General features: G+C 53.9%; 1 protein-coding gene across 1 annotated transcript in view; it reads left to right on the forward strand.

The window, feature by feature from the left end:
* Nucleotides 1-21,208, forward strand: part of LOC102932611 (IgGFc-binding protein) — a 31,797-nt gene extending 10,589 nt beyond the window's left edge. Inside the window, exons 7-19 of the mRNA XM_043535578.1 lie at nt 417-1,006; nt 1,489-2,062; nt 3,033-3,232; nt 7,124-7,265; nt 7,842-8,173; nt 9,407-9,977; nt 10,836-11,431; nt 12,921-13,485; nt 13,844-14,433; nt 15,917-16,487; nt 17,972-18,171; nt 20,015-20,395; nt 20,921-21,208. Of these exons, the coding sequence (XP_043391513.1) occupies nt 417-1,006; nt 1,489-2,062; nt 3,033-3,232; nt 7,124-7,265; nt 7,842-8,173; nt 9,407-9,977; nt 10,836-11,431; nt 12,921-13,485; nt 13,844-14,433; nt 15,917-16,487; nt 17,972-18,171; nt 20,015-20,395; nt 20,921-21,208 (5,600 nt within the window). The remainder of the gene's footprint in view (nt 1-416; nt 1,007-1,488; nt 2,063-3,032; nt 3,233-7,123; nt 7,266-7,841; nt 8,174-9,406; nt 9,978-10,835; nt 11,432-12,920; nt 13,486-13,843; nt 14,434-15,916; nt 16,488-17,971; nt 18,172-20,014; nt 20,396-20,920) is intronic.
* The last annotated feature ends 411 nt before the right edge of the window (nt 21,209-21,619 follow it).

Raw genomic sequence — 21,619 nt, forward strand, 5'->3', positions numbered from 1 at the left:
AAACCAATTGTGTTACACTGACAAACAGCAACTGAGGGTTTGCTCTGCTTTTATCCCCTGAGCTGGCTGAGAGAATGGGCTTTTCCCCTCTAGGGGGCACTGGCTCCAATCCTGCCCCAGGGTGGGGGGCTGGTTGGCTCAGGGGCGCGGGGAATGGGGCACTGGGCCTTTCTCCTCCAGGAGGTGCTGGCTCCCATCCAGCCCCAGGGCGGGGACTGGCTGGCTCGGGCGAGGGCGGGGTGGGGGTGAGGAATGGGGCCTTTCCCCTCCAGTGGGCGCCATCTCCGATCCTGCCCCAGGTTGTGGGGCTGGCTGGCTCGGGGAGCAGGGAATGGGGCAAGGGCCTTTCCCCTCCAGAGGGCGCCAGCTGTGGTCAGAAACTGCTGCTCTGACACCTCATTCTGTTCCCGTCGCAGAGCCAGCCTGTCCCCGGAACAGCCACTATGAGGTTTGCGCCCGGGGCTGCCAGCCGACCTGCAGCAGTCTCTATGCCCCAGTTCAGTGCTCGGCCCAGTGCTGGGAGGGCTGCGTCTGTGATGAGGGCTTTGTGCTGAGCGGTGACCGCTGCGTGCCCATGTCCCAGTGTGGCTGCATCCACCAGGGCTTTTACTACCAGGCCGGGGAGACCTTCCATCCGACATGCCAGGAGCAGTGCGTCTGCCAGGCCGGCGGGGACGTGGCCTGCAAGGGCTTGTCCTGTGGCCCCAAGGAGGAGTGTAAGGTGGCGGGCAGCGTCCGGAGATGCCACCCTGTGGGATCTGCCACCTGCACAGTTTCTGGAAGCTCCCACTACATCACCTTCGACGGTGCTGCCGCCAACTTCCAGGGCACCTGCACCTATGCCCTGGCCACGACCTGCACTGACGCCCAGAAGCTGATGCCCTTCACCGTCCACCTGGAGAACAAGCCATGGGGCACTAAGCAGGTCTCTGTGGCCAAGCTGGTGTCCATCCGCCTCTATGGGACCACCCTTTCCCTGCTGCAGGGCATGAGGGGGCTGATCAGGGTAAGTCCTGCTCATGGGACGGGCCAAAGAGGAGCGGACTCCGTAGTGGGGTGGACAGAACAGTAGGGCCAGTCCTGACCTCTCAGAGACAGCAGAGTGCCTGTTGGCTAAGAGGGGTGCCCCCAGCGGAGCTCTGTCCCCCCATCTGCCTCTGGGACCGGCTCTTCCAGGGCCGTAGCATTAGACGCCCCCTACACAGGGTCAGAGACCTGCGGGGGAGGGGAAGAGTGATTCTGGAGTCATTCGTCTGAAATCTGTAAGCTGGCTCTGGATTTATCCTGGAGGAGCTGCAATCAGAATCCAGCCCTGACCCTACTGCAGTCAGGGTTTACTCTGGATTTACACTGAATCTGGCCCTGGCTCTGTTGGGATTTACGTGCGTAGATCAGAGTGGAATTCAGCTTGCGTGCTTTCCTGTTGCATCTCTCCCCGGCCCCCGTGTCCGCTCCCCCTGCTCACACGGGATGCTCTGTCTCTCCCAGGTGGACGGGGTGTCCCACAACCTGCCTGTGGTTGTGGCCGATGGGCGGCTTTGGGCGTATCAGCACGGTGGGAACGTGCTGGTGCAAACCGACTTCGGCCTCACCGTGAGCTACAACCTCCTGTACAACGTGAGAGTCACCGTCCCGGGGAACTACCAGGGCCAGACGTGCGGCCTGTGCGGGAACTACAACGGGCGTCAGGACGACGAGTTCCTGCTCCCCGATGGCAGGGCGGCCCCTGATGTGGCAGCGTTCGCCTCCGCCTGGAAAATCCCAGTCCCAGGGGTGGCCTGTGCAGATGGATGCGCTGGGAACAGCTGCCTGGTTTGTGAAGAGACCAAAAAGGACGTCTTCAAACAGCGCCACTACTGTGGGCTGCTCACAGCCCCCGACGGCCCCTTCGCCGCCTGCCACGGCGCAGTCAGCCCCAGCGTGTATTTCAACAACTGCCTGTATGATGTGTGCTTGGGCAACGGGGACTCCCAGGTCCTGTGCCAGAGCATCCACAGCTACGTGACGGCCTGCCAAGAGGCCGGGGCCCCCATCCAGCCCTGGAGGAGCCCCTCCTTCTGCCGTAAGTGCCGCGATGCTGATGGGGTGCGGGGGGCTGTCCCGCTCACCCTCCTTGATCTGGGGGGGCATCAGGTCTGGGCATCTCATTCCAGACCCTTAGCTTATCTGTTTCTTCTCATCCAGTCTTTCCTCATCCTCCCAGTCTGGCTCCCTTTCCATCCATGCTGGTGCACAGAATAATCTGAGCCACATGTTCCTTAGTCCTAAAATCCTGCACAGAGGGACACAGACCGTGGGTCAGATTCGCAGGCTGGGCGGGAGGGGCTGTACCCTGGAAAGCAGCGACTCTGGAAAGGACCCAGGTGTCCTGATGGAGCCAGCTGCCCATGAGCTCTCCGGGAGATGCTGTGGCCAAGAGAGTGAGCGTGACCCTGGGATGGAGAAGCAGGAGATAGTGAGGAGAAGCCAGAAGGTGGGGTCCTCTTGAGATACGGCATTGGGGAGACCACGACTGGAGACTGTGCCCAGCTCTGGGGGGCTGCATGTCAGACAGGACATCGGAAAAGGGGGCGGGGTCAGAGCTACGGGAATGATCTGAGGGCTGAAAAACCTGCCCGAGAGCCAGGGACTGAAGGAGCTTGATCTAGTGTGTTTAACCCAGAGAAGGCTCAGAGGCTAGTCCTTGTCTATCAGCACCTCCCTGGAGAGGAGATTTCAGGGAGCAGAGGGCTTGTTAACCCCATAAACAGAGGCAGAGCGAGAGCTGATAGTTGGTGGGCTGGGGGATGGAGCCAGAGAAATCGAGACTGGGAATAAAGGGCAGATTTTCCCCAGGGTGGGGAACTAACCCTGGGAACAACTGCCACAGCTACAGGGCAGTTTCCTGCCCTCTGAGTCTTTCTAGGGAGATCTCTCTCTCAAAGCTGCGCTCTAGCTCGACCATCAGATCTGGGCTGGGGCAGACTGGTTGCTCACGATGGTTCCTGCAAACCTATGACTCTGTGAATCAATAATTTCTCTCTTTATTTTAGCTCTGAGCTGCCCAGCCAACAGCCACTATGAGGTGTGTGCTGACCTCTGCACCGCGACCTGTGCCTGGATCACCGACTCCACCCCGTGCCCGGAGACCTGTGCCGAAGGCTGCCAGTGTGACGATGGCTTCTTCTTTGATGGCCAGGGCTGCGTGACTGTGGAGAGTTGTGGCTGCTTCGAACAGGGGAGATACCTCAAGGTACTGCCCCCTGCTGGTAGATGAGGGTCTGATCCTATTACCCCTAACTGGGAACCTAGCTCCTCAGTTGGAGCGAAGCAGATCTACAGCCTAGGGGCGCGTATTCTGGATCAAAACATTGGTCCCCTGGGCTTGGCATCCAACCCATTGGCCATGCTTAATTCCCGATCTCCAGAGACAGGCAAAGAACCCTAATGTGCTGCTTGTCACTACATTCTGTAGTCAACTCCTTGACCACACTTTAATGTGTTGTGAAAGATACCCAAGAGATCAAATAACCAACATCAGTTAGCTTAGAATCATAGAATCATAGAATATCAGGGTTGGAAGGGACCTCAGGAGGTCATCTAGTCCAACCCCCTGCTCAAAGCAGGACCAATCCCCAATTAAATCATCCCAGCCAGGGCTTTGTCAAGCCTGACCTTAAAAACTTCTAAGGAAGGAGATTCTACCACCTCCCTAGGTAACGCATTCCAGTGTTTCACCACCCTCCGAGTGAAAAAGTTTTTCCTAATATCCAACCTAAACCTCCCCCACTGCAACTTGAGACCATTACTCCTTGTCCTGTCATCTTCTACTACTGAGAATAGTCTAGAACCATCCTCTTTGGAACCCCCTTTCAGGTAGTTGAAAGCAGCTATCAAATCCCTCCTCATTCTTCTCTTCTGCAGACTAAACAATCCCAGTTCCCTCAGCCTCTCCTCATAAGTCATGTGTTCCAGACCCCTAATCATTTTTGTTGCCCTTTGCTGGACTCTCTCCAATTTATCCACATCCTTCTTGTAGTGTGGGGCCCCAAACTGGACACATTACTCCAGATGAGGCCTCACCAATGTCGAATAGAGGGGAACGATCACATCCCTCGATCTGCTGACTATGCCCCTACTTATACATCCCAAAATGCCATTGGCCTTCTTGGCAACAAGGGCACACTGTTGACTCATATCCAGCTTCTCGTCCACTGTCACCCCTAGGTCCTTTTCCGCAGAACTGCTGCCTAGCTATTCAGTCTGTTTCTTCGTAACAGTTAATAGAGTAGAGCCTGTGTCTGTCCCAGGATATTAGAGAGGGAATGAGTCTGTAGAGTTTCTCTCGGAGTTGCTTGGGGAAGGATTTGATAATGTCCTTCAATTCCTGGGTAAATTGTGGTGTGAGGTCTTCTTGGAATCCTTTATAGGAGTGTAGTCACCCCCTTGTCTCTCTACAGCTCAGCTTGGCAGAATTCAGTTTTTATGGTTTTATCATTTCAACCGATAATACTGATGTTTAAGCATTTTTTGTTTTTATCGATTTAAATTTTCACAATGTGCAGAATTGTGGGTTTTAAGCATTTATTTTATTTTGGCTTATTTACATTTTCACAGTTGCGCAAACCTGTGGGTTTGAACCATTTTAATTTTTAAAATTTATTTAAAGTTTCACAGTTGCACAACATTTGGGGATTTGAAGCATTTTTAATTTTTTTAATGGATTTGAGTTTTCACAGTTGCACAAAATTATGGGGGCGGGGTCAGACTCTAATCAGTTAATGACAGTAGCGGCTAAGATTCAAAAAGTTACAACTTTATAACCATTAAAACACAAATTGTCAGCCTCACATCAAAACCCGCAACGTGAACAGCCTGAAATCAAACTCTGATCAGTATTGCAGCATTCTTCTTACCTTGCCTACCTGTGAATTTCGACGATTATGGATGAAAATATTTTTGTCCTTGGTTTGTGTGTACAGTGAAATCAGTGTTTGCCGGTACAAATCTAATCCTGCCAAGCCTAAAAAATAGTACAGGAAAAAAGAGTTCAATACAATAGGAACTTCTGGGAAGCTGTCACATGCTGCATTGTTGAATTCCCCCTAGAAAGAAGGTGTGTCTCCAAAGTTACCGCTCCTTTTTTACACCCATCCTCTTTACAGATAAAAGCTACTGTAGCCATCATCCAGAGGCTAGATTTAACCAGTCATCTTTGTATCTTGTTTTTCGGGTACTGTGGTGTACCTCTTATCCCTGTGTTTTGACACATGGGTGTGAAGACATCTCCTTGGCTTGTACCAGGGTAACACCCCTATCTTAATCCTGACAGTTTTTCCATCAGTTTCAGCCAAAGTTAATGTAGGGCATTATGGGATACTTAGCACAAGTAAACCGGTTTATAGGAAGATGTAGGCCAGTTCAGGCCCTGTAACTTCTATAATGTTATAGTGCTTTGTCTGCTTAATGCATAGTCATAGATTAATCGATTTGTATATTCCAAGGCCAGAAGGGACCACTGTGGCCATCTACTCAGACCTCCTGCATAACAAAGGCCAGAGAGCTGTCCCCAGACCATTCCTAGAGCAGATCTGTTAGGAAAAAACATCCAATCGTGATTTAAAGATTGTCAGTGATGGACCTCACCCCGTGGGAAATAGTTCCAGTGGTTAATTGCTCTCATCATTAAAAATGTACGCCTTCGTTCCCGACGGAATTTGTCTAGCTTCAAGTTCCAGCCATTGGATCATGTTAGCTCTTTCTCTGCTAGAGCAAAAAGCCCAATATTAACTAGTTGTTCCCTGGGTGGATAATTATAAACTGGGATCAAGTTACTCCTTAAGCTTCTCTTTGTTAAAGTAAAGAAACTGAGCTCCTTGAGTCTATCACTAGAAGCCATGTTTTCTAATGTTTTCATCATTCTCCTGGCTCCTCTCTGTCCCCATTCCAATTTATCAACATCCTTCTCGACCTGCAGTCACCAAAACTGGACACAGGATTCCAGTTTCGGTCGCACCAGGGCCAGATACAGAGGACAAAACAATCTCTCTGCTCCTACTTGAGTTGCCTCTGTTTATGCCTCCCAGGATCACATTAGCTCAAACATTTTGGCCATGGCTCATGTTTAGCTGATTATCCATCCTGACCCCTACAGATTAATGTGCGTGGTGGGAATAATACATATCACTAATGTGATTTTTTTATATGCATTAGCCCCGCATATATGGGTCAACACTATGCCACAGGGCTGGAGTCATCTCCCTGATCAGTCTGTTCCCTGAAAGAGATTGGACCCTCCTGTCACTTGCTCTTTCTTTTCGTCGCCAGACAAATTCAAATTGGAAATAAGGCACAGTTGTTTAGCAGCATGAGTGATTAACCAGTGGGACAAACTCCCAAGTGAAGTCCTGGATTCTCCATCCCTTGGTGTCTTCCAACCCCATCTGGCTGCCTTTGTGGAAGATGCTTTAGCCAAACACGAGTGATTGGGCTCAACCTGGGAATAACTGGGGGAAGTTCCCTGGCCTATGTTCTACAGGAGATCAGATGAGATGATCCAGTAGAAATCTAAGCAAGCTCCTGCTGCAGCATCCTCTCTCTAACTTCCTGCAGCAGTGGGTTCCACAGGTTGATGAAGCAGAATGTCCTAAATTCTCCGGCCATCAATTTTAGGGGAGTGACCCTTGTATTCTTCGGGTCTAAAGGAAGCAATGGATGGTTCCTTCTTAATCACCCAGGCCTCACTTCATGCCCCCCCATCTCTGCTTCTTTCCAGGCTGAATACACCATGAATTGTTCCTTACAATTGGGAAAGAAAAGGGGTAACTTTGGGGAAGGGAGTCGAGTGGGTTAGAGGAGGGAGGGCTGGGAGTCAGGACTCCTGGGTTCAATCCCTTGCTCAGGGATGGGAGGGGAGTGGTGTCTCATGGTTAGAGCTGGGGGTGGGGTGGGCTTGGGAGCCAGGACTCCTGGGTTCTATCCCCAGCTCTGGGAGGAGAGCAGGGTCTAGTGGCTAGAGCAGGGGGGCTGACAGCCAGGATTCTATCCTTAGCTTTGGTTTACCTCCAACAGAATTCTCACCAGTGAAAGGAAAATTTGATGTTTCTGCTTTGTGACATGGGATTATTTCCCCTTTTCCAACCAGCCCAATGAGACGGTGCTGGTGAACGAGTGTCAGCAAAGATGCAGCTGCAGCCCAGCCCGAGGGGTGAGCTGCGAGTCCCACAGCTGTGCCAGCAACGAAACCTGTGAGGTCAAAGATGGTGTCATGGGCTGCATCAACAAAGGTAAAGGACAGCGGCTGATGTAAACATGCCGTGAGGGGTTATCAGAGCCAGAGTATATAGATAACAAGGAGTCCGGTGGCACCTTAAAAACTAACAGATTTATTTGGGCACAAGCTTTCATGGGCTAGAACCCGAGTATATAGATGATTGTCCATGCTACCAGCTAAGAGTGGGGTCTAATGGTTAGAGCTGGGGGCAGGGCTGGGAGTCAGGACTCCTGGGTTCTATCCCAGCTCCAAGTGAGGAGTTGGGTCTAGTGGTTGGGGTGGGGGTCTGGGAGTCAGGACTCCTGGGTTGTATCCCAGCTCTGGGCAGGGAATTGGGCCTAGTGGCTTAGAGCAGGAATGGAGGCTAGGGGCCAGGACTCCTGGGTTCTTTCCCCAGTTCTGCTACTACCTTGCAGTTATTTAAAGTCTAGCCCTGACCTCTGCTTTGTTCTACTGAGCTAAGTTGTGCTGAACATTTTGGCTGGACACCTCCTTACGCTGATGGGGGAGGCTCTGAGCGTACCCCATGGCAGGTCCCCAAGCAGCTCTCATCCCTCCATCCTGCCCCGGCTGGGCTCTCTCCCTTCAGACCCGTGCAAATCCCTGAGATGCCGGACCAAGGAGACATGTAAGGTCGAGAACGGCCGTGCAATGTGTGTCCCTGACTACAAGAAGACCTGCTGGGGCTGGGGGGACCCGCACTATCACACCTTCGACGGGCTGGACTTCGACTTCCAGGGCACCTGCACCTACACCCTGGCCAAGTACTGCGGGACTGACCCCACCCTGGAGCCCTTCGCCATTGATGAGAAGAACGACAACCGGGGGGGTAACCAGGTTGTCTCCTACGTGCGCCTGACCAACATCTACGTCTATGGGTACAACATCTCCATCCACAAGAAAGAGGTCGGCAAAGTCCGGGTGAGTCTCCCGGGTCGGGTCGGGCTTCCAGCCAGCTCAAGGCCAACACACCATGCTTCACACCAACACAACACAGCATAGCACAACTGCAACACACAAAACCTCATGGCAACACAACACAGCTTTGCACAGCGCAGCTGTGGCATGAGACAGCACACATAGCGTCATGCCACCACAACACGCTTCACAGCAACACACCATATTCTTATACACCTGTACCCCCAACACAACACACAGTGCTGCCACTGTATTGTGTATAGTATCTTCCATAGCACCTGCAACACAATATACTGTAACACAGAACACTGACACAATATTCTATATAGCGTTTTCTGTAGCACTGGTACCCCCAACACACCACAACACCCAATGCTGCCATAGGATTGTATATAGTATCTTCCAATACACCGGTACCCCCAACACAACATAACACAGTACCACAACATTGCCGCCGTATTGTGTATAGCATCTTCCATAGCACCTGTACCTGCAACACAATACACCACCACTGTATTGTGTAGCATCTTCTGTAGCATCTGTACTCCCAACACAACACAGAATGCTGCCACTGTGTGGTATATAGCATCTTCCAATACACCTGTACTTCCAGAACAACACGATTACTCTATTGCTTATAGTATCCTCCATAGCACCCGTACCCCCAGCACACAAGGCTGCTACTGTATTTTGTATGGCATAGAATCATAGAAGATCAGGGTTGGAAGAGACCTCAGGAGGTCATCTAGTCCAACCCCCTGCTCAAAGCAGGACCAATCCCCAACTAAATCATCCCAGCCAGGGCTTTGTCAAGCAGGGCCTTAAAAACCTCTAAGGATGGAGATTCCACCACCTCCCTAGGTAACCCATTCCAGAGCTTCACCACCCCCCTAGTGAAATAGTGTTTCCGAATATCCAACCTAGACCTCCCCCATCTTCCAATACACTGTCACCCGCAACACACAACGCTACCGCTCTACTGTGTATTGCATCCTCCGTAGCACTTGTACCCCCAGCACACAAGGCTGCCAATGTATTGTGTATGGCATCTTCCAATACACCCATACTCCTCACAAAACACACACCACACAACGCTGACCTATATTGTATAGCGCATCTTCCAGAGTACCCGTACCCTAACACGCCCCGCCCTGCCGCTGCGTTGTCATGCACGCCCTTTCCTGTCCCCGGTGTGGACGGCTGTGACCCTAATGCTCCTGCCCTTCCCCTTTGCAGCTGAATGATGTCATCACCAGCCTGCCGCTGACCCTGGCCGATGGCAAGCTGCGGCTTCTCCAGAGCGGCCTGAGCGCCGTGCTGCAGACGGCCTTTGGCCTGGAGGTCTCCTTTGACTGGAACTGGCTGGTGGAGGTGACCCTGCCCAGCAGCTACTATGGCGCCACCTGCGGCCTGTGTGGGAATTACAACCAGGACCCAGCGGATGACATGGCGACGCCGGCCGGCGCTCAGGCCAGCTCGGTGGTGGAGTGGGCCACCAGCTGGAAGGTGAGGGACCGCGACCCATTCTGCTGGCACATCTGCCAGGGGAAATGCCCCACCTGTGAGGAGGAGCAGCGGCAGCGCTACCAGCGGGATGAGGCCTGCGGGCTGATGGCCAAGGTGGACGGCCCCTTCCGCGAATGCCACCGCAAGCTCAGCCCGGAGAACTTCTTCGACAGCTGCGTCTACGACGTCTGCCTCAACGGGGGCGCCAAGACCATGCTGTGCCAGGCGCTGGGTGCCTACGCCGCCAGCTGCCGCACGGAGGGGGTCGTGGTCCGTGACTGGAGGACGCAATCCGGCTGCAGTGAGTGTGGGGCCAGTGGGGAGAGGGTTAGAGCAGGAGGGCTGGGCGCCAGGACTCCTGTGTTCTATCCCTGGCTCTGGCAGGGGAGTGGGGTCTGGTGGTTAGATCAGGGGGCTGGGAGCCAGGTCTCCTGGGTTCTAAGTCCCAGCTCTGGGAAGAGAGTGGGGTCTAGTGGGTTAGAGCAGGGGGGCTGAGAGCCAGGACTCATAGGTACTATCCTTGGCTCTGGGAGGGAAGTGGGGTTTGGTGATTAGAGCAGAGGGGGACTCAGAGCTGGGACTCCTGGGTTCTATCCCCTCTGTGGGACGGGAGTGGGGTCTAGTGGGTCAGAGCAGGGTGGGCTGGGAGTCGGGATTCCTGGGTTCTATCCTCAGCTCTACATCTCCCATGATGCACCAGTGCTATTGACTCCCATGATGCACCGCTTCCCCTTTCCAAAAGGGTAGAGCATGGTGCATCATGGGTGATGTAGTCCAAACACAGAGCTTGGTTTATACATGAGAATGAGGCACCTGAACTGTGGCCCCCAGGAGGCACTAGGACAACATTTCTGAATAGAACTTTTTAGATTTCTTTTTGTTTGTTGTCAGCTGAAATTTTCACCCAAAATAGACATTTTCCATGGGGGAAAATCCCTCATTTTTCGATCAACACTCATGTTTCAGGGTATGACTGACTGCAGGGTCAGGAAGGGATTTTTCTCCAGTCTGCAGCTAGCTGCTGCGGGTGTAACACTTGAGTGTGTAGCATCCTCAGAGAGAAGTGGGATACAGGATTGGCTGGACCATGGTCTTATGCACTGGGACAGGTGTTTGGTCAGTTTTGTTGTTGTTAATTCTCCCCCAACTCTGATCCCAGCCCTGCCCTGCCCTGCGAACAGCCACTACAAGGCCTGTGGGAATGCCTGCCCGGCCAGCTGCTCTGACCAAACTTCCCCCTCCTCCTGCCGGGAGCCCTGCGTGGAGACCTGCCAGTGTGACAACGGTTACGTCCTCAGCGCCGGCCAGTGCGTCCCCGTGGGGAGCTGCGGATGCGACTATAATGGCCGATACTACAAACCCAGCGAGGAGTTCTGGGCCGATGAGAACTGCCGCTTTCGGTGCAGGTGTGACCCCAGCCTGGGCATGGTGGTTTGCCAGGAGACCAGCTGCAAGGCCAGCGAGAGATGCGCCGTGGTCAATGGGATCCGTGGCTGCCATGCAATCAGCTACTCCACCTGCATGGCCTCCGGGGACCATCACTACACCACCTTCACTGGGCGAAGATATGACTTCCAGGGCACATGCATCTACCAGCTGTCTGGGCTCTGCTCCAAGGACCCCACACTAACCCCCTTCAACGTCACGATCCAGAACAACCGTAGCAGCAGGGCCTTGTCCTTTGCTGAGGTGGTGACCGTGGAGGTATACGGCAGAACCATTGCAGTCAGCCAGCAGCACCCTCTCAGGATCCAGGTAGGGACGCAGCCATGGCCCTCTGAAGAGTGGGGCTCTTGGGGCCAGATCCCCAGTGGGTGGGAATGGGCCATCACTGAAGTGGAGTCAATGGGGCCAGATCCCAGCTGGTGGAAATCCACAGAGGATGTGGGCTCTGGTGTCTGTGTAAACCAAGGAGCCCATAGTTAAGCAGATAGCTGGTATGTTGGAAAATTTCAGTGCCATGTTGTGTGTACGATCCACAGCTACATAATGGGGGTGGGGGCTCAGTAGGGGGCGCTCTCCCTCAATGTCAGTGCTCAGCCCAGCTGCTCAGCGCAGAGCTGCGGTGCAGGAAACGGGGAGGAGATTATTGTTACAAAGGTCAAAGATTCTACTCAGCTGTTCCTTGGTGATTTTCAGGCACAGGTCTCCAGGCTCTGTAGAAAGAATATGTACCGCTCCTGTTTAATTAACAGGGAAACTGAGGCACACAGCAGGACAGAGACTTGCCCAAAATTACATAGACAGTCAGTGGAAGAGCTGGGAATAGAACCCAGGAGTTCTGGCTCCCAGCCCTAACCACTAGACACCACTCCCACCCGGAGCCATGGATATGTCATGGATTCACAGGACTCGTGCTTTCTCTCGGCTCCGTACGATACCTGCTGGGAACCCCCTTCAGTGCGACAGCCCTTCTCGGGGGTCAAGCCGTAGGCCCCTCCTCCTCCTGAAACCATACCCCTCTGAGCCCTCAGCACATCTCTCACTCTGGGCCCCCTCAGGGAGTCCACTTGCTCTGGACCCCTGGGGCCTCGACTCCAGAGGGAGTAATGCCCCCTGTTCTCCAGACTGGAGTGACTCTCAGCCAGCGTAACACAGGAGGGTTTATTGAGCATCTGAACCCAGCAGAGGAAACTCTCTGGGCCTCAGGCCTGGCTTCCCTCAGCACAGCTCATCTAAGTCTCCCCTGCACCCAGGTGAGCTCTGGCTGCTCTCTCTCTCTCCAGTCCAGCAGCCCCCTCCTTCCAGCTGAACATCCTATATCCCCTTCCCCAACAACTCCTCCCCTTTCCTTTGTCCATCCCAGATAAACAGGGTGGGGCCCCTTTCTTCTGTCCTTTATTCCCCTCCGGCTGGAACTGGTTGGTCAGGTCACCGGGGTCCTTGCTTCTCAGCCCATTGTCCTCCCACAGGCCAGAACTGGCTGACTGTCAAGCTGGGGTGGGCCTGTTACTCACCAGGTCACCAGTTGTTAGGGTTCCCCATCGCCAGGCCATTGTCCGGGGGTCCCGGCTGCTAGGCGAGGTCACACCTGGTCCTCTGCAACAACAAACCCTCTCTCACCATCTTGTTAAACAGGCAACACAGGGAAACTGAGGCGCACACACACTATTCATGTAAAACACTACAAAAATCCTTAACTTCATCACAAGATAGAACTCTGGAGTCCTAGGTCCCTGTCCCCTGCCCCCTCCTTGTGGTGTTCATTCAAAATTAAGCCCTGGCCATGCCATGTCTGTTCCAGGTTGATGGAGTCTTTGTGGATCTGCCTTACTACCACGAGGAGACGCTCCAGGCCTACATCAGCGGAGCCCAAGTCCTCATCAAGACCGCCTTCGACCTGAGGGTGACCTTTGATGGGAGCAGCCTGGTCCAGGTTACCATGCCCAACACCTACGCCAATGCCCTCTGCGGTCTATGTGGCAATGGCAACCAGAGCCCCGGCCAAGATCTGATCATGAGGGATGGGAGCCGGGCCGCCGACGCCGTCCAGTTCGCAGAGAGCTGGAAGGTGGGGGAGGTCCCAGGGTGCTCGGACAGCTGCACCGGGGACTGCCCAGTCTGCAGTGAGGCTCAGAGACAACCCTATAAGGGAGACCAGTACTGCGGGGTCCTCACCAGAGGGGACGGGCCATTCAGACAGTGCCACGGGGCCATCGACCCAGCCCCCTTCTTCAATGATTGTCTCTCCGACACTTGCCAGTACGAGGGTCATCACTCGGCTCTGTGCGGTGCGATCGGCGCCTACGTGACGGCCTGCCAGGCTGGGGGCATCCAGATAGGGCCTTGGAGAACAGCCTCATTCTGCAGTGAGTGTCGCCTGTGGGACGCTACTTTAGGGACTGGCGTGTGCGCACCAGCCCCTGCTGCTGGGGACACGGGGAGTGGATGTCAGAATTTCTCACCCACATGCCACGCACATTTGTGGCTTACTGCTATCTAATGGAGAGTGGCCTGAGGCTCACGCAGCTTGGGGAGGGATAGAACCCAGGAATCCTGGCTCCAGCCCCCCACCAACCCCTAGACACCACTCCCCTCCCAGAGCTGGGGATAGAACCCAGGAGGCCTGACTCCCAGTTTCACACCCACCCCAGTTCTGTCCACTGTACCTTAATGGGCCTTTTATCTCACCCCCATCTGCACGTTCCCTCTGATCTTCTCCTGCAGGCCCCACCTGCCCCCGTAACTCCCACTACGAGCTCTGTGGGAGCGGCTGCCCTGCCACCTGCCACGGGCTCTCAGCGCCGGACGGCTGTGACGCTCCCTGTGCCGAAGGGTGTTTCTGTGACGCCGGGTTCCTCCTGAGCGGAGACCGGTGCGTCCCCGTCGCGCAGTGCGGCTGTGTGCACCAGGGCAGGTACTACAGGAAGGGAGAGGAGTTCTACGCCAGCACCTCCTGCCGGCAGCGATGCCGGTGCCAAGACAATGGGGTTGTCGAGTGCCAGGAGGCCTCCTGTGGAGCCAACGAGCAGTGCAGGGTGGAGAACGGAGTCCTGGGCTGCCATGCCATGGGCTGCGGCAAATGCACCGTGGCCGGCGATTCCCACTACCTGACCTTGGACGGACGGGCCTTCGACTTCCAGGGCTTCTGTGCTTACACCTTAGCCGAGCTCTGCAGCAGCAGTGGCCGGCTGGCGAACTTCTCTGTGGTGGTGGAGAAGGAGAGCTCTGGCGATGGTCGCGTGGCTCGGACGAGGATGCTGGTAGTCTCTGTCCATGGCTATGCCATCACCGTGGAGAGGGGGAGGAAATGGAGTGTTGTGGTAAGGTCCCTGTGTGCTTTGAGCCCCGTTGCTGGCCAACTCCATATTTGCTGGTTATTCCCTAGCCTGACCCGGGTGCCCTGACGTCCAGATGTAGCATGGCTGGAGTGGAGGGGAGGGATGGCCCCCATGGTGAGGGTGCTTGGGAGATTTGGGTGCCAGTCCCTGCTCCATCAGAGGCTGACTGTGTGACCTTGAGCAAGTCCCTGTACATGTAACCTGGGTGTTAGCCCGAACCCTTCCACTGTCCACATGGAAAAACCTCTGACCTGGGGCTTTAAACCCTGGCTAGCTGACCCAGCTCCTGGTGGGTTAGAACTTCAATGTGGGCTGGCAGCTGACGCAGGCTCAGTCATTCGAGTGTGGATGGTCCTCCAGTGCCTTCCCACAATTGCTGCCTAAGGACAGGTAAGTTCTCTCACAGTTGACTGGGAAAGGATCCCAGAGTGTCTCATCACTCAGGCTATGCCCCCAGGCAGAACGGGCGAGCCTGGAGACGGCGAGGGCACGGGAATGCAGGGAGGGCTCTGCAGTGGGGAGGCACACACCCAGGCTCGGCTAAGCTCAGATTCGAGTACCAATCACTCGGGTTAGCTGTGCAGTGAAGACAGATTCTTCGTCCATCTGTGCCTCAGTTTCCCCAGTTGTACAATGGGGATAATGGCACTGCCCTGCCTCCCAGGCAGATTGTCACAATAAATATGCTAAAGGGCTGCTCAGATACCAAATTAATGCAGACCAGATAAGGACCTAGAATAGAGCCAGGGCACCTGGGCTCTATTCCCAGCTGCTCTGCTGGTTGACCGTGGGCAGGTCCCTTCCCCTTTATGTGCCTTATTTCCCCCGACTGTATAACAAACTCCCCTGTGGCACCACGGTGCCATTTCAGAAATATTTTGGTGATTTGCTGAAAAAAGTTGAAATTTTCCTTGGGGCTGGGGTGGGAAAATGCCAATGAAGTGAGCTGTAGCTCACGAAAGCTTATGCTCAAAAAAATTTATTAGTCTCTAAGGTGCCACAAGTCCTCCTTTTCCATTTTCAGAGTAGTTCTACTAAGTCAGAAATGCCGGTGGTCTCATACGCCGAGTCTAGAAGTAGTCTAGCCTCAAGAGTGGGGCAAAAAATGGTGGTAGTATGGGTTATATCTCCACAAATGTCGGGGCAGCCTCTCTCCAAAATCCACCCAACCTCTCCCAACTACATTTAAATCAAGATCCTGCATTAAGCTAAAACGAGATAAATAAAGAAATAGACAGCAAGAGAGAGGCCTTGGCAATTTGTCTCGTCCAGGTATGTGTCCTGGAGGACTAGCTAGAGGAGAGACAGAACTTGGCCTTGCCTAGGAAGAAGAGCCAATATGGGCCCGAGTCCCAGGAAGCCCGAGTAGATCAGCCTATGGAAGTTACATGACAAAACTCAAGTCAGTCTTTCCGGAATCTAATGCAGTGATGGGCAAACGTCCCTTTCCTTGGCACAGGTGAACGGGGAGCTCTACGCTCTGCCTCTGGCCCTAGACAGCGGGAGAATCCGCGTGAACCAGGAGGGGAAGAATGTTGTCGTCCAGACCGATTTTGGCCTCAAATTCCTTTACGATGCTTCCTACTACGCCTTGGTGTCCATCCCCAGCTCCTACAAGGGACACGTGTGTGGCTTGTGCGGCAACTTCAACGGCGACAAGAACGACGACTTCCTGCTGCCCGGTGGGAAGAGTGCCCAGAACGCGGATGAGTTTGGGGCCTCCTGGAAGGTGCCCGTTGAGGGTGCCATGTGCGCCGACGGCTGTGGTGAGAGGTGCCCGGTCTGCGATGCAGCCAAGACAGCGCCGTACCAGGTCGAGAGCTCCTGTGGGCTGATCAGAGCCACCTCGGGTCCCTTCAGAGACTGTCACTCGCTGGTCAGCCCCGCCGAGTACCTCACCAATTGTCTCTATGACATGTGTGCTGCCAATGGGGCGGGAGAGACCCTCTGCCAGAGCCTCCAGGCCTACGCGGCCGCGTGCCAGGCAGCTGGGGCCAAAATCAGAGCCTGGAGAACGGCCTCCTTCTGCCGTAAGTTTATAGAGCAACCTACAGCCCTGGGCTGAGGTAACTTCCCAGACCTCATCCCTCCTCTGTCTGCTCCCCCTCCTGCATCATCCCCACTCCCTGGGACCCCAGATCTCTTGATCCCAGCCCTCTCCTCACCCTACCACTGCCCCACCCCCCAAAAAACCTGATCAGCAACAGCAGCTTGGTCTTTAACAAACCAAACAAACTAGAAAACATCCAGAAAAATAACTTGACTTGCTCAGGCCAAGGAGTCCCTGGTGGAGCTGGGAATTGAACCCAGAACACTGGTGTCTTAAAGGTGTGTCTCCATGGCAACACAACCAACCAACCAACCCAGCCAAAAAACCAGAGCTTGGTCTGTGAATAGGATTGGGGGGTGGGTCTCAGAGCCCTGATGGGAACATCTGCACTGTTATTGACCCACGTAGCTATGTTGCTATAGGCATATGGGCATACGCTAAATAAGCTGCAGGTGTGGCTGAAGGCAGTAGCGGAAAAGCCTGCAGGCCCCTTAACAGTAGCATAGCCAAACTAGCTAAGGTTCAAGGCCTAAAGACTTGATACAAGCAACTAACCAATAGGTGCCATCTTGTGATAGACGGTCACAAGACAAGAGTGCTGTTATAAGCCAAAGTGCCGACAGGTAATCACAAGACACCTGTTTGTACCAGCTTTAGCCGCGTAGGCGACCTAGCTATGTCAGTGTACACACTACAGCCGTGTCCCTCTGATGTAAGTGCCCTAATACACCGACATCGTAACTCCACCCCCGCGAGAGGCGTAGGGCTTTTGTCAGGGTAGTTAGGGCAAGGCAGTGTCCGTTTAGACACTGCGCTCCTTACAACAGCTGTTGGCTGCTTTTTCAGTTTAAAGCTGGGCAGTTGAGCCTGACTGCCCCTGGCTCCCTGCTCTGAGCCAGGCTGTGCCTGCCCGGCTCCCCGCGCAGGGAGGCGTGAAGCCCAAGTGGCTGCCGCCCGCTCCTGGCTGGGAATGGGGAGGCGTGAAGCCCGAGTGGCTGCCCCCTGCTCCTGGCTGGGACTGGGGAGGCGAGAAACCCACGTGGCTGCCCCCTGCTCCTGGCTGGGATTGGGGAGGCGAGAAGCCCAGGTGACTGTCTCCACAATCGCAGCAGGGAGCGAAGAAGCCCAGGCGGCTGGCCCCTGCTCCCAGTTGGGAGCTGGGAGCCTGGGGAGCTGGCTCCCAGCAGGGAGCTGAAAGCCTTGGCTCTCAGCCCCTCTCACTGGCCCTCTGCAGTCGGTGTAAGTGCTCCTGGTGAGGACATGCATCACTGACGGAAGGAGGGTAGTGTGGACATCGGCCACTGCAGTAATTACATAGGTCGGCTTAAGTCTGTAGTGTAGACATGCCCTTATTCACCTGGTGTACATGTGATGGATCTAAAACACATGGGTTTGCTGTAGTGTTGCTTGGGCATTTACTCTCTGTTTTATTCCTCTCTCTCTCTCATTTGTTTCTCTCTCCAGCTCTGGCCTGCCCGGCCAACAGCCACTACGAGCTGTGCACTAGATCCTGCGATTTCACCTGCGCTGGCTTGTCCACCCCTGCCCAGTGCACCGGGAAGTGTTTTGAAGGCTGCCAGTGCGACGTGGGCTACGCGGCCGATGGGGAGGGGTGCGTGTCCGTGGATGGGTGCGGCTGTGTGCACAACGGACGCTACATCAGGGTGGGTGCTGCGGTATCGGGGTGTGAAGTTTCTCAGGCCGGCTGCTGCCCTTGCTACCTGCTGACCTGACTGAAACAGGAGGAGGAGGGAGAGGAGCTGAGTTGAGGGCACAAGGGGTCCCACTGAAAAAACAAAGAGGGTGTGGTACTTCCCTAAGCTCCACCCACAGAATAAGCTCCACCCACGAGTCACTACTTGGGTTGTACAGACCTTCAAAGTATGAGCTGGTTCCTTGCAGCAGCTGGGGGCAGGAACTGGGAAATGCACACAGACCTCTGAAATTCCTACTATGGAACTAATTGCATCTGGCTATTTCTAGCTCTGACCTAATGAATTGACAGCTTCTTTCAACATCAGAGGGTTGCAATCCACCAACAGCATGGCTGAATTTTGTCCTTTACATCTGGAAATTTGTGGAGCACTAGTGGTCTTGCAACTAGAGCTGGGTGAATTTTTGCCCCAGACCTTTTGCCCCCTCCTTCCCCCCCACCAGAGAAAAATGCAGATTCAGTAACACCAAATTGTTTTGCAAATTTGTGTTGGTTTAGTTGAAATATTTCAGCCAAAAAACAACCTGACAAAAAATTCAGAAAAAATCCAAGTGTTTCGTTTTAGCATTTTTTAAATGGAACATTTTGATTTTTCGGTTTGGTTTTCTCTTTTAAAATAAAATTAAAGGAAATTTTGAAACCAAGTTCATTTGAACCAAAAAAAAAATGGGAAAGTTTTGTTTCAGTGTTGAGCATTCTCAAACACTTGTGGTTGTTTTTGTTAATAAAATTAAAGGAAATCTTGAAACCAGTGGCTTGCGACGCCTTTTGTAGTGAGGAATGCAGGAACTTTTTAATTGAATAAATTCGGCACTAAACTTTCCATCCTGATGAAGAATTCCTGACACTGGCTCTGTCCTATCGTGGGTAATTCAGTTCTATGCTTCCATGCTGTTGGTCGTCCAACCTTTCTAGTGATGTCCCCCAAAAGTGCCTCCTCCATGTGGAGTCACCTCGCACGGGTGGTGCGTGTGAGGCCACACTGTGCAGAGATTAGACGCTGCTTTGCTGTAGAATGTGTGGTTGTGGGCTGGACGGAACAGTCCCCTGTAGGCTGGATCCATCCCATGGGCTGCCTGTTGGACCAGGTTTTTTGTGAATTCTGGGGATGCTACTGTTTGAACCAACCGCAAATGTGTTAAAAGGGTCAGCTGTGAAAGAAAACAATTTGGGGTTTTTTTTGGTTCAAATCAGCTTTTCTGTTTCAAAATTTCCTTCAGTTGTATGAATAGAGCCAGTCTCGAGGGTGTAAAAATGATGGACATTGAAACAAAACATTTTGATTTTGTTGAAACAAAATAGTGGGTTTGACCCAAAACTATCTTTTTTGGACTTTGAAATGCGCTGAAAGTTTTGACAAACTTCATTTTCAGTTTGACCTGAAACAATTTCTTTTGGAGTTGCCAGCAAGGCAAAAAAATTGCTGTTCACACAGTTTACTCGTGTCTTTGCTGCTGTTTTCTAGTTGCTCGCTGGTCACTCTGGGGTGTTTGGATACCACTGGTTCCAGGGATGTTGAGACTTGACTCCCTTAAGCTGAAAGATGAAGGGAGAGACAAGAAGCCGCTTGAGAGGCTGGAAGCGGGCACCTGAAATCAGGCCTCTCCCGGCCGATCTGGGCAGTCTGTCTTGGCATTATCAGTGCTTCTGCATCTGTTCTTAGCAGGGTTCCCTCAGCTGCCCGCGTCAGGGGTGTTGGGGAGGGAGATATGGCTGCTTCCCGCCACTGATATGGAGACTTGATTCTCTCTCCAGTGAAAATTTAACAGAGTTGTTTGGGAATTTCCCTGCAGGCTGGGGAGAGCGTCGTCTCCAGTGGCTGCTCTGAGACGTGCACCTGCCGTGCCACAGCTGGGCTCGTCTGCGAGCCACACAGCTGCCCTGCTGGAGAGGCCTGTGCGCTCCAGGATGGGGTGCGTGGCTGCGTGAAGCGGGAAGGCCAGTGCACGCTGCTCCCCGGAGCCCGGCTCACCTCCTTCGATGGCACCTCAGGGAAGGTCCTCAACAGTGGGGCCTATGAGGTGGCTTCGCTCTGCAACGGCAGCGCCCCCTCCTGGTTCAGGGTGGTGGTAGAGGTCCAGCAGTGCAGCAACGGGGGAGTGGTGGCTGGTGCAGCCATCTACGTCTTCTTCCAGGAGGCTTTTGTCATTGTCAAGAGGAACAAGGAGACGTGGGTAAGAGGGGACTGGGTCAGAACTGGGGCTGAGACACAGGGGAGAGATTCCTTCTATTAGAGCCACGCTCTAACTAAATAATAAAATCCAGGAGTCCTGGCTTCCAGTCCCTCCCCACCTGCTGCTCTAACCCACTAGACCCCACTCTGCACAGACCCAAGATGTCCATTGCCCCTCCTGTTGTGCATGGACATAACGGTTTTTTACAGTTATTGTAGACAGAGCTGCTGGGAATTAAAATCGTGGGAATATTGAACATCCACTTGAAGCCATTTTTGTGCTGCCCATTTTGGAAATGGGCCAGGTTTTTATTGACATTTTTCACCAATTTATCAAATTGTTTCTATGCCAAAATGGGTCATTTTCTGAATGGGAAGGGAGAGGAATTCCACACTCCGATGGAGCCAGTTGATCCCGTTACCCTGCGACGTGGCCCACGGACTCCAGGCCCCGCTGCCCTGCGGCGTTGTCACTCAGTCTCACTCACCCCCATGTCTTCCTGTCCTCCCCGTCTGTGTGTTCCAGGTGAACGGGCACCCGGTGCTGCTCCCGGTGAAGATCTCCAGTGTGTCTGTGAGCGAGTCTCAGGGTGGCGTGGCCGTGGTCCAGGCCTCGGGACTGCAGGTTCTGTTCAGTCCCAGTGGAGAGGTGTTGCTGAAAGTCGGCGAGAGTCTGGCTAACAAGCTGTGCGCATCCTGCGGGAACTTCAACGGCGACGTCTCTGATGACCTGCGGCTGCCCAGCGGGGCAGTTACAGGGAACCTCGCGGAGGTCGTTGCTGCCTGGAAGGCCAGAGACTTCTCCGGGTGGTGAGTGGCTCTGCAGACAGCCTATTCTGGCATCCTCAACACCCCATTCTGCGTGTCCAGAGGATGCCCAGATCCCATTGATTTTCAGACCCACACCCCACTTGGTCCCAACCTCTCTCTCAAGCCATCTAGCCAGCATGGCTTCCCACTACATCTCAGCTCTAGTTATCGGTACTCTGGTAGTGGTGGCCCACTGCAGAGCTCACTTCCGGGATCCCTAGCAGTGTTGTCCCCCATTCCGCTGGGTGGGGTTTGCGTTTCATTTTGGCTTTCTCTTTGTCACCGGGTCAGGCACCTCCTGCGATGGTAGGAGTTGCAGGTGCCTCCCGCTGCCAGCAACACAGACCTCCTGCCACATAGCAAGAGAGGCTCCCTGCCCCAGTGTCTCTAACTAGACAAAGGGAAGGAGGATCAT

This window comes from Chelonia mydas, chromosome 24, assembly GCF_015237465.2.
Source record: "Chelonia mydas isolate rCheMyd1 chromosome 24, rCheMyd1.pri.v2, whole genome shotgun sequence".
Classification (NCBI taxonomy): domain Eukaryota; kingdom Metazoa; phylum Chordata; order Testudines; family Cheloniidae; genus Chelonia; species Chelonia mydas.